The following is a 14267-nucleotide window of genomic DNA, read 5'->3' as shown; positions in this document are numbered from 1 at the left end:
GTCAACAACTCAACATACGTGTAGTGGGGCTGGGGGGGGGGGGATCGTTCCGAGGAAGTTCTAGAGACGCGACGTCCGCCCAAAATTTCCTTCCAGCAGTTCCATGGCTTAATTAGTAAGCCAAGGGGTAAGTCAAATGTGGGTAGATCTTCAAAACAACTGACTCCGAGTATCTTGAATAGATCCAGGCAAAAATAATATGGATCGATTGATTGATTGATTCATTGATTGATGATTGATTGATGATTGATTGCTTGATTGATTAATGAACAAGGATCATTTTATAGTCATCTGTTAGGTATATACAGCAATATGCCCCCTATTTGTTGCACACATCATTCTTTGACTGTCGAAATTCGAATTCATGAGATGCTTGTTATTAATAAATGGATCCCAAATTGTGCAGTCCTCTGTAGGCAGATGCATCATCTACCTACGGCCTACGGAGGGATTGTATCCCCTTCACACATTTCCCAACTGCATGATCACTGTGATGTGTGTGGAAAGAGGACTCGGCGCGTGTATGTACATACCTTCCGTGGTGTGTGATGATCGAAGCAAAGCACGTCGAGCGCACCTAGGCAGGATGGACTGCGTAGGTAGGTCGATGAATTGATGGAGTAAGGATTCACCGAGCTATGGGCAACTTTGGGAACACTTTGACTGATTGATCTAGCATGGAAATGCCAAAATGTGTTAGATCGTAAGGTCGTTTTAAATCATATGCGCTGATAGAGCTGCAAGTATTAGGTCTAAATGCTCAAATGTCTCACGATGGACAATGAGTTCCGATGTGGTCTTCGATAGACTTCGACTATGGAAAACTAAGAAGCTCCCTAGTACATGTGGGTTTCTTAAAATAAATTTGAAGTTTGTCGCTGTTTTAAAATGTTTGTCCTTGGGTCGGTACGAGGTATGGACCATAGGGTGGTAGGTATGGATTCATGAATGATGATATTGAGCGAATACGATTGGATCGGAAGGGTGGGTGGATGGCGAATGTCGAATGGTGAATCATCAATCATCAATCATCAATCATCAATCGTCAATCGTCTATCGTGACATGTATAACAATTAAAAGGGTCCAACTACCTCAGCACGCCTAGGCAGGTCCTCTTTCCTCTCTATGCATTGAATGCAGTGGCTCGCGGGTGGCAATTCAGTTGTGTGTGGCATCTCCAATTTTCCTTCACATACTCTGCACTGTGTAGCGACGACCACAAAGTATGTGTCTAGTATCATGTATATCATTTAAATTCCTACCGACTAGGAAGATAAAATCCAAAGATTAAAACAGCATTGATCCAACCACAGCAAGTCTCGTATTTATCTTTTTTTTCTTTCCCAATACGCGGCTTAGCAAGATAGTTTAACATAAATAATCCTGGACCCATGGACCCATGTTCTGCAAAAGGCATTGATGGAGCCACCATAGGGAGACTTGGCTCCAGACTGGAAAAGGAAAAGGAAAAGGAAAAGGAAAAGAGGAAGTAGGTTGTAAGTCCGTAGGTCGTAGGTCGTGGGTCGTAGGTCGTAGCTAATGTTTAGATATTTATGACATTGACCATTGACCATTGACCATTGGCCATTTGCTATTTGCCATTTGCCATTTTACCACTAGCGACATCTTTATTTATTTATTTATTTATTTTGTTTCCAGGGGATGTCTCTATCGTCTACCGTAGCACCCTTTCTTGCTAGGTAATCATCCTACCCTCCCTGCTAATCGTCCTAACCCATACCCATAACCATAACCAAAAGAAGTTATTCTCAAGTACCAGCCAGTGCAGTTGGTATGAACAGAACATTCCTATCATTTTTGGCTTTTGCATTTTCCTCATCTCATTCCGACTTCTCCATTTTTGGTGCCATTGATTCTATCTAATTCACCTCATTCGTTTGGTGAAGGCGGTTCAAATCCATTCAGTCCTTTTTTATCATCCTTTTAATATTCATTCCCAACTCTCGTTTTTGTGCACTTGCATCAATCCAATTCACTTGCTCAGCGATCACATAAGAAAGAAGACTTCCCTTGGAAACAAAATAACACCAAATAACTTTCCATATCATACTATTGAATCAATATCAAAAGAACGCGACTGCCGAGACTCTTGATATCGAAGATATTTCATCTACAATAAAAAAAATCTTGGAAAGGGGTTGGTTTGGGAAAGAAGATTGAGTGTTGGAGTGTTGGAAAACATTGAAATCGACAAAATAAGGCTTTAAGATCGAAGTGAGGGAGGAAAAACCCCCCCATCTGTATTACACGATGGCGGGCAACAATCGAATGTCTACATATTCCATGACATCTTCTGCTACAGGAGCCGCTCGACACTTTCACTCGGCGGGTCAACAGTCATCTCAAGTAACAGCAACGACACTTTTAAACGCCGTGCACCACATTTACACATCTGGTCAACCATATCGATTGGATGCTAGCAGTAGCTTGGTTGTAAACACTTGGCTATCTGCTTCACAACCTGATCGTGAAGGAAGAACGGGAGGTGTAATAGATTCAGCCTTGGCCGCACGAGCTTGGGAACATGCTAGAAGACGTGCGGAAGATGGTTGTATCGTTTTAGGGTATGAGGTCCATTGAACCTTCTTCGGATTCCAAAGCTAACTAGATAATAGTTCTCTTCACGAGTCTACTCCTTCCATTTTGGCTCCTTTCCTCAACACTCTCCCTCTTACCATTCCCGACTCATTATATACTGCCCTTGAAGTGTTACGACCATTTATTCACTGTGTCTCTCCTCAGAATCCATCTACACCTCGACAATCTGCTCTTGGTGTGACCTTGACTCTTTCACTTGCTGGAAATCTCACGGCTGCATCGATAGCATTATCAGAGGGTGGGATTGATACCAAAAAGGGGCTATTAAACCTTCCATCCGAACCAGGATATCGAGCTTTCGACGTCTTCTACTACCTCCTCACATCTGCCTCGACTCCTGCCGAACGAGAATTCTTGAGCTTAAAGCAAGCTTCGAGTTACGCGCTTCTGGAAAAGTCTGGCACATATGACCCTCCATCGTACCTTCCTACCGCGGATGATGCAGCTGCTGCAGACGACTTCAGAGCATCATTAAAAGCCATTGGTATCAAGGGTGCCGCACACAGAGATCTCATCTCAATATTAGCAGGACTGTTGAAGCTAGGTGATACTTTAAGCTTTGTTCTTGATGGAGATGCGCTGGAGGAAATTTGTGAAGATGTCGGAGGTCTGCTTGGTTTGGAACCCGAGGTTCTCGTCAAGCAATGCACAACACAAGAGCGAGAAACTTTGATTGGCGGTCTCTATGAAGCCCTTGTAGATTGGGTAATTTCGAAGGCCAATGAAGCCATTGCTAGTGAGATGACCAGAATCAAGGACGGGGATTCTTCCAGCGAAGGGGGGCCAGGAGCTCGCACCCCAAATACAGAAGACGACAATGGTGACACTGTTTGCATAACTGTTCTTGAAATTCCAGACCCAAATCTTGGGAAAGCAGCTGCAATGCGAGGTGTCTTTGACGATACTCAGGGTATCAATGCCGAAATGAAAGAAGATGGTGTTGATGTGGTTTCTGCTGGCTCAACTGTCATCCGAGAGATGCAGAATGCTGTATCTGAAGTTGCTCCAGATCTTGGTATTATGACTGGACCTTCTGGAAGAGATCGCGAACACGAGCTTGAGAAGCGTGAGATCGTATTGGAGAAGGTTGCCCGTGAAGGAGAAGATGATGGTTTCCTCAAGAAGCTTCTGCTCCCAATCGAGGGACAAGGTATCAATCTAGGCCGCAACGGTCGTATTGATCTACCTTCCGTCCTTGGCAGCAGTCGTGTCTGGTATCACTTATCTATGCATCCTACCGACGATTCACCTGCAGCTCTAGCTTCGCTTCCTTCAACAACTTCGGCTTGGTCCGCGGGTGCTATCTCACGCCAGCTTCGCGCATGGCGCTTGCCAGAGTGGGCAAATCGACGAAACAAGAACTTGGATTTCACAGCCGATTTCGATTTCGAAGAATTCGTTCAACGATATGCCCCCCTTGGGTGTAAGGATGGGCGTGATGGCATTGAAAGCTGGACCATGGAACGTGGCTGGAGCAATGGTGAAGTCGTCATCGGCAAAGAACGGATATGGATCCGCGAAAGTGCTTGGTGGGAAGCTGAAACCATGCTTGACCTAAAGCCGACCGAAGGGGAGTTCCAAAGTATGGGCGGTCCCGGAGGCATGGCAGGCATGTTAGGAGCCCACGACATGAATACAGGATACTCCTCCAACCCACCAAACGGAAGCGGTTTCTTTGCTGGTCCTAATAATGATCTGGCGCCTCTTGGAAGTCACGATAATATCATGAATCGTCAAAGTCAAGTCAACGTAGCTCGGAGTAACCTCGGAGCTCCCACTATCGCACCATCAAGGAATGTCAGTGGTGGTGACTATGGACTCGGCTTCAAGGGAGATGATATGAGGGGACAGGTTTACTACACCGATGAGAATGGAGAAATGGTGGATGACCCGAAGGTGGCACCGCGAAAGCGGTTGTCAATGAAAAGGCAACAAACCAGCGTCGTATCTGGGTCGCTACTACCTGGGCTTTCACATGGTGGATTCCTTCCTTTCTTCTTTCATTTATTGGTCGGATGAAGCGACCAGATGTGCGCATGGCTTGGAGAGAAAAGCTAGTGTTGTGCTTCTTTATTCTCTTCCTCAATTGCTTGGTTGTTTTCTGGATTATTGAATTTGGTAAACTCCTCTGTCCAAATTCTGATAAAGCATGGAATGCGAAAGAAGTCGCCACTCATCAAGGAGATGACGATTTTTGGGTCAGCATTCATGGAAAAGTATACGATCTTTCCAAGTTCTGGAAGTTGCAGCATAGTGATACCTCTGTCACGACAACCTCCGATGTCATGCAACCCTTTGCTGGTCTGAACTTGGACGACTACTTCCCGCCACCATTGATTGTTGCATGCCCTGGTCTTGTAACCGACTACACCTTGGTACTACAGGACAACACTACTGCTGAATATCCTTCCGGAGTCCATACATCTGGCAATCTTTCCGCATATACTTCCAGTAAGCTTTATGACTGGAATTGGTATGCGGACGTGTACACACCTGCAATCAAAGAGTATTACCATGGTGATCTAGTAGTCAAGAAAAGTACGATCAATAGTGAAGGCCAAGACGATGAACATTATTGGGTGATTCTAAAGGGCAAAATCTACGACTTCACCAATTATTACTACACATTGGATCTCTATGCTGATCTGGACACTTATGAATTCATTGATGATACAATTTATCAAATGGTACTCAGAAATCCGGGTTTAGATATCACGAGTAAATGGGATGACAATTACAAAAGCGCCAATGCATCTTATCAAGTTGATATCCTCAATAACTTGAATTGCATGAACAATCTGTTCTATGCAGGCATTCCCGATTTTCGAGATTCCATTAAATGTCAGATCAACAACTACATCCTTCTTGCCTTCACAATTATGTTGTGTAGTGTTATTGTCATCAAGTTCGTCTCTGCACTGCAATTTGGTTCGAAGCGACGTCCAACTCCTCAAGACAAGTTTATCATTTGCCAAGTTCCAGCATATACCGAAGGTGAAGACTCATTGCGTAAAGCTTTGGACTCTTTGACAGCTTTACAATACGATAATAAAAGGAAGCTCATCTGTGTCGTTTGTGATGGTATGGTTGTAGGAGGTGGTAATGATCGCCCTACACCAAAGATCATCCTCGATATTCTTGGTGTAGATCCCAAGATCGACCCTCCCGCCTTACCGTTTAAATCCGTCGGAGATGGCAACGAGCAGCTCAACTATGGTAAGGTATACTCAGGCCTATATGAATTTGAAGGAAATGTGGTCCCATATATTGTAGTGGTCAAGGTTGGCAAGGAATCCGAGCAATCCAAGTCGAAGCCCGGTAATCGTGGAAAACGTGACACTCAAATTCTTCTTATGAGCTTCCTCAATCGCGTCCATCACAGAGCACCCATGAACCCACTGGAGTTGGAAATGTTCCATCAAATCAACAACATTATTGGCGTGGATCCAGAGCTTTACGAATATCTACTCATGATTGATGCCGATACCAGTGTAAGGGAAGACTCGCTGAATCGTCTCGTGGCTGCCTGTTCCAATGATGGTAAAATCGCCGGTATTTGTGGTGAGACCAATCTCGAAAACGAGGAACGTTCTTGGTGGACGATGATTCAAGTTTACGAATATTTCATCTCGCATCATTTGGCAAAGGCCTTCGAATCTCTATTCGGAAGTGTCACTTGTTTACCTGGTTGGTAAGTAATCCTTTTTCTAAGCCTCTACTCATTATATGCAGCATACTAATACCTGCTCTATAGTTTCACTATGTATCGTCTACGTACCGCTGATAAAGGCAAACCATTGATTATCGCTGATGCCATCATCAACGAGTACAGTGAGTGTGTTGTTGATACTTTGCACAAGAAGAATCTTCTGTCTCTTGGAGAGGATCGGTTCTTAACTACATTGATGACCAAGCACTTCCCATATATGAAGTACAAGTTCATTCCAGATGCATATGCCAGTACTGCCGCGCCTGAAACCTGGAGTGTTCTTCTGTCTCAGAGAAGACGTTGGATCAATTCTACCATCCACAATCTAGCTGAGTTGGTCTGGCTTCCTGAACTGTGTGGATTCTGTTGTTTCAGCATGAGATTCGTTGTCTTCATCGATCTCTTCGGTACAATTATTCTTCCTGCAACCACAGTCTATCTAGCATATTTGCTGTACAAAGTCGGAACGCATCAAGGTCAATTCCCCCTCATTTCGATTTGTATGATTGCTGGTACATATGGTTTACAAGCTTTGATATTTATTCTCAAACGTCAATGGCAACACGTTGGGTGGATGATTATTTATATCCTTGCGTTCCCAATTTACTCTTTCGTTCTACCCATCTACTCATTCTGGAACCAAGACAACTTCTCGTGGGGTAACACACGTATTGTCCTGGGAGAAAAGGGATTTGCAAAGGTTGTGGCCGTGGATGGCGAAACATTTGACCCAAGAAGCATTCCTCTTCAACGATGGGATGATTACGCTTTACACAACAACCTTCCAGGACGTCGCGGAGTAGCAGTTGAAAAGGCATATGATACATTCGATGATCAATACGAAATGGATGACATGAAATCCATGTACTCATCTGTCAAGCCAGCCTCCACTATTCTAACCGGTTTCCCTGGTCGCGGTCCATATATGCCTCCTCAATCTACTTATTCCGCAAACCAATACACCGACCACCCTCTCCGCAATCAATCTGCAATGTCTCTTCGCCAAGATCATTCCGCCTCGCCATATCAAGACTACCCTGGCAACAATCGTCCTTCGATGCAGATGATGTCTTCCGACAATCTTCTCGGTGGCGGTCAAGGGCGACATCAATCACGATCTTCGCTAGGCTTCACAGGTGGTGCTCGTTCGCCTTTAGCAGGAGCTGCGATTGATAGACCTGCTAGTGGATTTGATTTCCAAAGGGGTACTGCCGGTCCAGATGATTTGCAGATTGTAGAGGCTATTCAAAATTGTTTGAGGGAGGTAGATCTAGACAATGTTACGAAGAAACAGGTTAGAGCTTTGGTCGAACAAAGGTTGCAGACTGAGTTGGTTGGTGAGAGGAGGACGTTTTTGGACAGGAGTATTGATTCTGAATTAGCTGCTATGTAGATGAAGATGGATAAGAATATTGGGGGTTTCAAAATGGAGAGATGGGGAGATTTGAATAGGGATCGGAAAAGGGGAGGGGCAGAGGAGTGCTTAGCATTTGCGCGCATGTGAGCGATTCTATCGGGGAGGGGAATATCTGAAATTAATCTCGAATTTTTAAGGCGTATATTTTCTGCATTGGATGGTTGGATGGATGGTGTTTTCTGGATTCGTATCACTCTTTCTTTTTGAGACGGAAAACAATTCGGAAAAGAACGTACCTGAGAGCCGATAGCTAGCGGGCTGGTATATGAAAGGGAGGGCTTAATATCAGTGTGATGAGATTAGTCAAGAGTTAAAATGAGATCCAATCTTCTGAAAATAAGAATTCAGTATTGAGAACAAATGTCGATTATTGGTCCATGATATTCTTCACTTGATATTTGAAAATGTGACATTCTTTGACAAATGCACAGTTCTGGTAAGAGGAATGTTCCACTGGTAGTATAGACTGGCGGGATACTGCGAGAATTGAATACGAGGATGTCTTCATTGAATACTGATTCATTCTCACTGGAAAGCTGATTCTGTAAATGAAGCAGTGCATTTTATCTAATGTTTCAATCTAGAAACTCCGTATATGTTCTCCCTTTCCATGTCGAAACTCTCCTTCATACCAACGTCCCCTTTATTCCTTCATTATTTCTACATATCGGAATGTCCGAGCCAATTTCAATCAGTTGACGGAGAAGTAATGTGTGGATCATTCTTGGCCAATTCGAAAACTGAGGTTGAACCACGAAGACTTATCAGATGGATGTTCAGGTTCTGTCTCGGCCCCGTTATTTACAGGTTTACACAAAAATATCTCCACACTGATGATTGTCGAGTCTTTGAAAGCCTCCTTATGTTGAGCCAGGAGCCAAGCATCTCCTTTTCCATTCGGGGTGCCCAATAATGCAGCGCGGTGACCATTGCTATCTCCCATTGACACCACACATCCCGATGGCCCGAGCGATTCTCCTCTTTTCTTCAGTACTTCATCTGTGATGTCCAATGTTATCTGATTCGTTACAGGGTGTTGGACGACGTAGTTTGGATTGCACACTTCCGTGCCGTGAAACTTGCAGACCTCGGCCCATTTCAAACATGTGATATGGGACCATCTACTGAGGTCAGGGATGGTGGGCATTTGGATGTTTTTGAGAAGCTCAACTTGATACGGGCTCATGGAGTCGTATGCTGCTATTACGCTGTGCTAAAATGTGTTTGTGTTACTTGATGTACAGGTTATAGCTAGTACGCTGGTAAGCTTGGCTGTGGAAAGCTTCGCTTGATACATTTTTGACATTTTGAATTCAGAAAATGGGAAGGTTGTGTCGAGCATCCCATTATTTGGATGCATCGAAACGCCGTGAACACTTACTGTAAAGTTCATGGCTAAATCATAATGAGGAATTGGTATCTGAAGCAAAAGATCGTTAGCTTATTTCCATGAACAATGGACTGTGTGATATTCGTGTTTTGATAATGAAACGTTTAGGAACTGATTGTCATCTGATGTTGAGATGAAAGTGAGGTTTCGGCTAAATAGGAGGGAGGTCGAACGTGACATATTCATTTGTGTATTCATGAACCAAAACCTGATCTGGAGACTCACTATTGTGTATAAAACAGAAGCTCTCTCGGTGAGTGAAAAATTACAAGTCTCTCCAGTGATGTACTCTGACTCAGATATCACATTATTCGGCAATGCCAGAATGTTAAGCACAAATCATCCAGAAGTTACGACAGTGTTAATCGACGAGAACTTACCTTCAGGTCCTTGGGGTCTAAATTTTTCTTTTGATAAAAAATTTCAAATCCTTCCCATGACTCGTTATCTGTAGGAATATTCAGAATATTGAGATACACAAATAGTGGCCGTATCACATTCATGCCGTTCCACTTGCTGTCCAGCAAAGCTTGATAATCAAGAAGTAGGCTTTGCTTTGGGTAATCTTTTTCTCGCGGATTATTACACTTTACGTCTGCCAGTAATCGCTTTCCGGATATTTGCGCCCTCAAATAGGTTGGGGATAGAACTGAATGTTGAGACATTGGAAATTATTACTGGATGTGTATCTAAGAACTCTGGGAAATGCTTTTAGCGAGGATTTGTGTGATCTGAATAATAATCCTATTTCATTCGTTTGCTTTAATCAAGCTGGTTGTGAAGTAGCTCACTCGATCAATTCCCGATTTTTGGTCTGTCAAGATAGACCGACAGCTTTCTGAGAATTTCTTCTAATGACACATCCGAAAAGTGTTTGAATTAAACGGCCACAGAAACAGAATTTAATGAGAAGGCCTACCGATGTTATGTAAGCCTAGGATGTACTGAAAACAATGAGTCATATGCGAAAACAATTCAGAGGTAGTGATAAGACAGTTTAGCATAGACAAGGTCATTATTTATAGAGCCCAAGGACATTCAAGCATTTTCGCAAACTCATTGAGCTACTATATTAGGAAATCACCTCACTTTGAATGAACAGCCATCAACAAGCACGTTAACACACCGAGACCATATCAGCCATATTGTCGTCCTGACTATGTACCATACTGCTACTCGTCACCAATGATCTCGGATATCACTAATAGACACGTCCGTCAAATAGAATATTAATAGCAGGGAATTGTTCAGCTTGGGAAGCAAAGGGCCAGTGACTTTTAGTTACTATTAAACGCGGGATTGTTTAGAGAAGGTGTGAAGAAAGTGACTGTGGAGGAAGGAAGAGGTTGAAATTCTGGAACGGGCTAGTAGGGATAAATGTCCCATTGACTCTCTACAACAGAAATTCAAAGAATAAAGCTTACACTCAAACTACCTGACATCAATGACATAAAAAATCATAAAGTTTGTAAGAGAATTAGTCAGCTCGGATACTAGACTTCTATTATCATGTCAGGGCGTTTCTTCCATATGCAGTAATCAAAACATAGCCTTGATTAATCACTTGAAAACCACTTTCACACCTAAGGGATGAGCAAACGAACGTGTTAAACAGCTGATGTTATACAGTTAGTATCAACTGCTATCAGTCAAAACGCCTTTTTATACTAAAACTTATCATCTATTAGTATAAATATCTTTATAATTATTTATGTAATATGATTTTGGTAATATAATATATAGGGAACTCGGATATATGAGGAACTTGGACAGATATCTTTATATTAAAATTTGTATATAAAGATACTCAAAACGACTTTTTACATCTCTATGAATATTAAAGATAATTTTAAATTTTTTAATAATTAGACTTAATATCTAATACAAATATAGTATTAAAGTTATAAAACATTTTTTAATAATATCGTTCTTGAATTGATATAACTTTGAAAATTCCTATAGTAATTTTTATTAAACAAAATCGAAAATTTGAAAGCAACTTTAATATTTTTATTAAACTTTTTCATATCTTTATGATATTTTATTATATTAAATATTTATATTGAATATATTATACTTCAAAATATCGAAACTATATTTCTAGTATTTCTAGAGATATAAAAGTCGCTCTAAGTACCTTTATATACAAATTTTGGTGTAAAGATACCTGTTCGAGTTCTCTATATGTTTAAGTTCCTTGTATATTATGTTATATATTGATTATTTCATTTTCAATAGAAATTTAGAAACAATAAATTTTTTGATTTTTTTAAAATTTATGAATTAAATTATAGATATAAAATTAGAATATTTCAGAAAATAATTGAATTTACTAATAAAATAAATGAAAATCAAGTAACTTTTTTGATATTTTGATTCAATTATATAAATTTCTATGTTGAAAATTTCTAAAAACTTTAAAATATTGAAAATGTCATGCCTAGACCCCTGTCTGGTCAATGACGAATAGATAGTCACGTGACCAATGTCTATATAAAGGTTGGTTCATTAGGAAGATCTTCCTTCCTTAGTATAATTCTTTTATCTGATTATTAATCTTTGAAGCAATTCCCATATTACCCCTTGTAAGACGTATAATAGAAAATATTAATTATTTGTTGATTTAAGAAGGATACGAAAGACGTAGCACCTACGAATTGTAGATCCTAAATGTCTATATTATATTCTATCTAAAGAGCTAGCTATATACAGGAAATAGTAGGTCTTATATAGGTGTTATAGAGGAAGCTAGTCTCTTTCGCATTCGCTTAGGCTTAGTACGATAGTCATTGAATTGATGTTATTCACCTACGTTCATACATTATTATTATAAAGCTCTATATAAATAAAAATTTAAGAGATTTTAACTATCATTAATAGAGATTTTTGTGTTTGAAAACATAGCAAAATGTTGACATTTGATGTGAAAAGGTGTTTGGGCTGATAGTAGCTGAATAGTACTATAAGATAGTAGTCATACCTCTCGATATAATTGATCGCTAATGTAAATTTGATTGCTATTTACTATATAAGACTTGTCAACTAATTCCGACGTACATCTCGTATAACAGTTGCAATTTGTGATTGCTGACCTATATCAAACCACAAAAACAATAGTCATTTAAATCATGAAGGCAAAGAACAGGAGAGCCATTACCTACATTCAATTCATGATGGTGTTCAAAATATTATTCACCTTGCTCATATTTCATTCATTCTACATACATATCACTACATTCATCACTACATCACTTGATCTTTGGTGTCACTGTCAATAGAAAGGTCTTCTTCGATTCGTGTACCTTCGCTAACCGTTACACTCAATTTCATAACTAGCTTCCAAAACGTGACTTTCTGTACTTTATCAAAAACACCTAAACGTTAAATTTTCAATATTCATTCTACTACAACGTTATCAAAACAATTTCGAATTCAATAAGAATAGTATCTTATTATAGGCAATGTTTAGTTTCATTATTGAAAGACAGCTTTTGTTATTCTGAACTCAATCGATTAGGAATATAACGTAGTTTATCATCGAGTAAATCATATCATCGAGTGAACCACTTTTACCTCAATTGATACATTCAAACTCATATTATTCAATAATTATTATATCAATTAATTAAAATTGTGAAAAATCCAGTAATCTAAGATTTTTTTTTTTGATAAATTCTTAAATTATAATCTGTTTTTCTATATATACTGTAGTATCTATTAAAAGAATTTTCTTTATTAGAATTTTCTCTATTTTAATACTTACTTTGTTAAATCTAAATATTAATTTTTTATTAAAATAATATATTTATAATTTTCTATTTAGTAAATATTTCTTTTTAATATAATTGTGCCTTTTTATATATATTAATATTCATTTGATATTTTATTTGCTTTTTAAAATATATAATTTTTGATATTTAAAAGTCTATTCTTATATATTAATCTTTTTATACCTTTAATTAAAGTTGGTATAATCTTAAATATAAATATAAAAAAGCTTAATTAATAATAAATTACCTAAGATTTAATTGGTATTAATTAAGAAAAAGTCTTTATAGAACTATAAAGAATTTGAAAAATTTAAAGATCTAAATCGAAATGAGGAGAACTAAATATATAGATTTAAACACCTAATTCACAAAATATTATTTCAGAATTAAACGAAATTAATTCTATTCCCTAGAGTTTAGTTTTTATATTTTTATTCATGACTAATTATTATATATAATTTTAAAAGCTATAAGGAATTCAATCTTCAAAACATAATTTATATACATATTCCTATAAACCCTTTAATTTGAATATTATAGTTTTATTGTAGAATATTAAAATATTTAATATTAAAAATCAAATTAAATAATTTAAATGTAATAATGAATAAACATATTTGATGTTATTATTTTTGTAATAATTCTGGAATAATATTAATTTATAGCCTTTGTACTTATTTAGTACTAACATTCTATGTTTATTCTTTTATTGATTAATTATATATTTATTAAAACATTTTAATTATTTTAATTGTATTTTATAATTTGTTCATTTATTACTTTTAGATTTAATAATCTGATTTATAGGAAAATTAGTTTAAATATGTTGATTAAAAAGAAATTATTTTTAAATTATCAGAAACAAAAACATAATAATATAGTTTATTATTACGTATACCATATTAGTATATACACCACTTTTACCTCAATTTACACTTTCAACCCTATATTATTCAATAATAATTAAATCAAATGATTAAAACTATTAAGATTCTAATAATTTATAATGTGTTATATTACTTCAATATAATATTAAATTTTATGATATAATCTATTAATATATAGGCTACATTATTATATAAATTATTTCAAAATAGTATTAAAATTATATTTTTTAATATTTATATTTTAACAATAAATCAATATTTATTTTTGAAAAGAAAAGAAGAGTTAATAATAATAAAAATAAAAATATTTAAAATTTTAATTTATATATTTATATTTTTAATTTATATATTTATATTTTTAATATATTAAAAAAAAGTGAGATTTTCACGATTTTCGTTACAAAAAAATCAAATTATATTAATAAATAAATAAAGAAAGTATATAGTTATATATAAACGAATTTTGTATATAAA

General features: G+C 37.8%; 2 protein-coding genes across 2 annotated transcripts; one reads left to right on the top strand and one right to left on the bottom strand.

Annotated features, from left to right (window-relative positions):
* Positions 1 to 2272: 2272 nt before the first annotated feature.
* Positions 2273 to 7722, top strand: Bfra_006070 (putative chitin synthase protein; the record flags this gene model as incomplete). The annotated part of the gene is made up of 4 exons (XM_037336443.1): positions 2273 to 2586; positions 2638 to 4516; positions 4561 to 6311; positions 6375 to 7722. 4 exons carry the CDS (start codon positions 2273 to 2275, stop codon positions 7720 to 7722), a joined length of 5292 nt encoding a protein of 1763 aa, XP_037191653.1.
* Positions 7723 to 8464: 742 nt separating this feature from the next.
* On the bottom strand, positions 8465 to 9801 carry Bfra_006069 (putative wd domain-containing protein; the record flags this gene model as incomplete). Its single annotated transcript, XM_037336442.1, has 3 exons — positions 8465 to 8959; positions 9128 to 9166; positions 9517 to 9801. The coding sequence occupies 3 exons, from the start codon at positions 9799 to 9801 to the stop codon at positions 8465 to 8467; spliced, it is 819 nt and encodes a 272-aa protein (XP_037191652.1).
* Positions 9802 to 14267: the final 4466 nt, after the last annotated feature.

This window comes from Botrytis fragariae, assembly GCF_013461495.1.
Source record: "Botrytis fragariae strain BVB16 chromosome Unknown tig00000075, whole genome shotgun sequence".
Taxonomy (NCBI): Eukaryota; Fungi; Ascomycota; class Leotiomycetes; order Helotiales; family Sclerotiniaceae; genus Botrytis; species Botrytis fragariae.
The sequence above is the reverse complement of the archived record's forward strand: the minus strand, read 5'-3'. Positions and strand labels throughout refer to the sequence as shown.